This window comes from Colobus angolensis, unplaced genomic scaffold (genome assembly GCF_000951035.1).
Source record: "Colobus angolensis palliatus isolate OR3802 unplaced genomic scaffold, Cang.pa_1.0 Scaffold66, whole genome shotgun sequence".
NCBI lineage: Eukaryota > Metazoa > Chordata > Mammalia > Primates > Cercopithecidae > Colobus > Colobus angolensis.
The window spans coordinates 1,499,144-1,500,804 of record NW_012120265.1 but is presented as its reverse complement, the minus strand read 5'-3'; the positions used below and the strand labels follow the sequence as shown (position 1 = coordinate 1,500,804).

The 1,661-nt window shown below is 54.9% G+C and overlaps 1 protein-coding gene across 1 annotated transcript in view; it reads right to left on the bottom strand.

Annotated features, from left to right (window-relative positions):
- The window catches only part of COLGALT1 (collagen beta(1-O)galactosyltransferase 1), a 35,733-nt gene that overhangs the window by 33,751 nt on the left and 321 nt on the right, over positions 1-1,661 (bottom strand). Inside the window, 1 exon segment of the mRNA XM_011925907.1 lies at positions 1,482-1,661. Within this exon segment, the coding sequence (XP_011781297.1) occupies positions 1,482-1,661 (180 nt within the window).

Here is a 1,661-nt window from a genome sequence, read left to right as displayed (position 1 = left end):
AGCGTGCCTGTAATCCCAAGCTACTCGGGAGGCTGAGGTAGGAGAATCACTTGAACCCGGGAGGTGGAGGCTTCAATGAACCAAGATCATGTTACCGCACTCCAGCCTAGGCGACAGGGCAAGATTCCATCTTAAAAAAAAAGAAAAAAAAAAAGCATATCTCATCTCAAAGTATATCTCATAAACCCCCTACCCTGCCTTCCTTCATCTTCTCCTGTGAGCCACACCACTTCAGTGGGCTGCAGTCATTTATTCATTCAACAAACATTTGTTAAGTACCAATTGTGTATTTGGATTATCCAGACTGGGAAATCGGGTGGAAGGAAAAGCAACATTTGGGAGTTTAGTTTGACCGTAGTGCCAAGAGCTAATTCTACCCAATAAATTAAGTTGACAATAACACCAGCAATGAATAACACCAGCAATGATAGTAATCATAATAAAATTACTGAGAGCCAAGCCCATGCCAGACCCAAGGACTCCACATCCATTTAACTGGTTAACCTTCAGAGACAAACCCAAAAAGAGAATTATATTAATACACTCATTTTCTTTTCTTTTTCTTTTTTTTAGAGGCAGGGTCTTACTCTGTAGCCCAGGCTAGAGTGCAGTGGTGCAATCATAGCTCACTGCAGCCTCAAACTCCTGGGCTCAAGCGATTTTCCCGCCTCCTGAATAGCTGGGACTACAGGCACACACCACCGCACCCGACTAATTTTTGTATTTTTTCTAGAGACGGGGTTTTGCCATGTTGGCAAGGCTGGTCTCGAACTCCTGAGCTCAAGTGACCCGCTCACCTTGGCCTCCCAAATTGCTAGGATTACTGCGTGAGCCACAGCGCCCGGACCCATTTTCCATTTGAGGAAACTGAGGCAGGGAGTGAGAAGTCACCAGTCAAAGACTTCTTCAGAGCTCTGCCCTGTTCCCTCCCAAGAAAGCATCCACTTCCTCCTGGGCTATCTGGTCCCGGACTCCACCCACGCCGGTGCCAGGGCAGGGGTTTGACTGGGGCCTGGAGTCGGGCTGAGTTCAAGCTTAAGGGCAGCAGCAGGCACAGAAAGGCTTGCTGTTAGATGTGGCCCCTGGCAACGCCCCAGTGGGGGCTCCGGGCTCAGTCCTTTGCAGGTGTACGTGCTCCAGAGGGAGTCAGAACGAGTCACAGTCAGTGGGACCGGATCTGCCCTAGTAGGGTCCAGCAGACAGGAGCGGTGCCCAGCCCACCCCAAAGGAGCCAGCAGGAGGAACTCGGTCCCGCCTGTCTTAATGTGAGGAGGGCTGTGTCTGGCCCCATGGAAGGACAGCAGGCAGGGAGCACGCGTGGGCCCATCCCGATGGGGCAGCGGGCAGGGGCATGCGTAGAACCGTCCCGATGGGGGTAGAGAGCAGAAAGCACGAGCGGACCTGCCCAAAAGAGGACAGCGGGCAGGGGCTCGTGTGAACCCACCCCAAAGGGGACAGCGAGCAGGGGCTCTCGTGGACCCGCCCGATGGGGACAGCGGACAGCGGGCTCGGCTCACCATAGCGCAGTGCGCTCCCGCGGGTGCCGCAGCCGCTCGAGTGCGCCCAGCGTAGTGGGCAAAGCGTGGGCCGCGTTTCGCGCCAACAGCGCGATGAGCACGCGCGGCGCCTGCAGGGGTGACTCCGGGCTCCAGCGCTCCTCG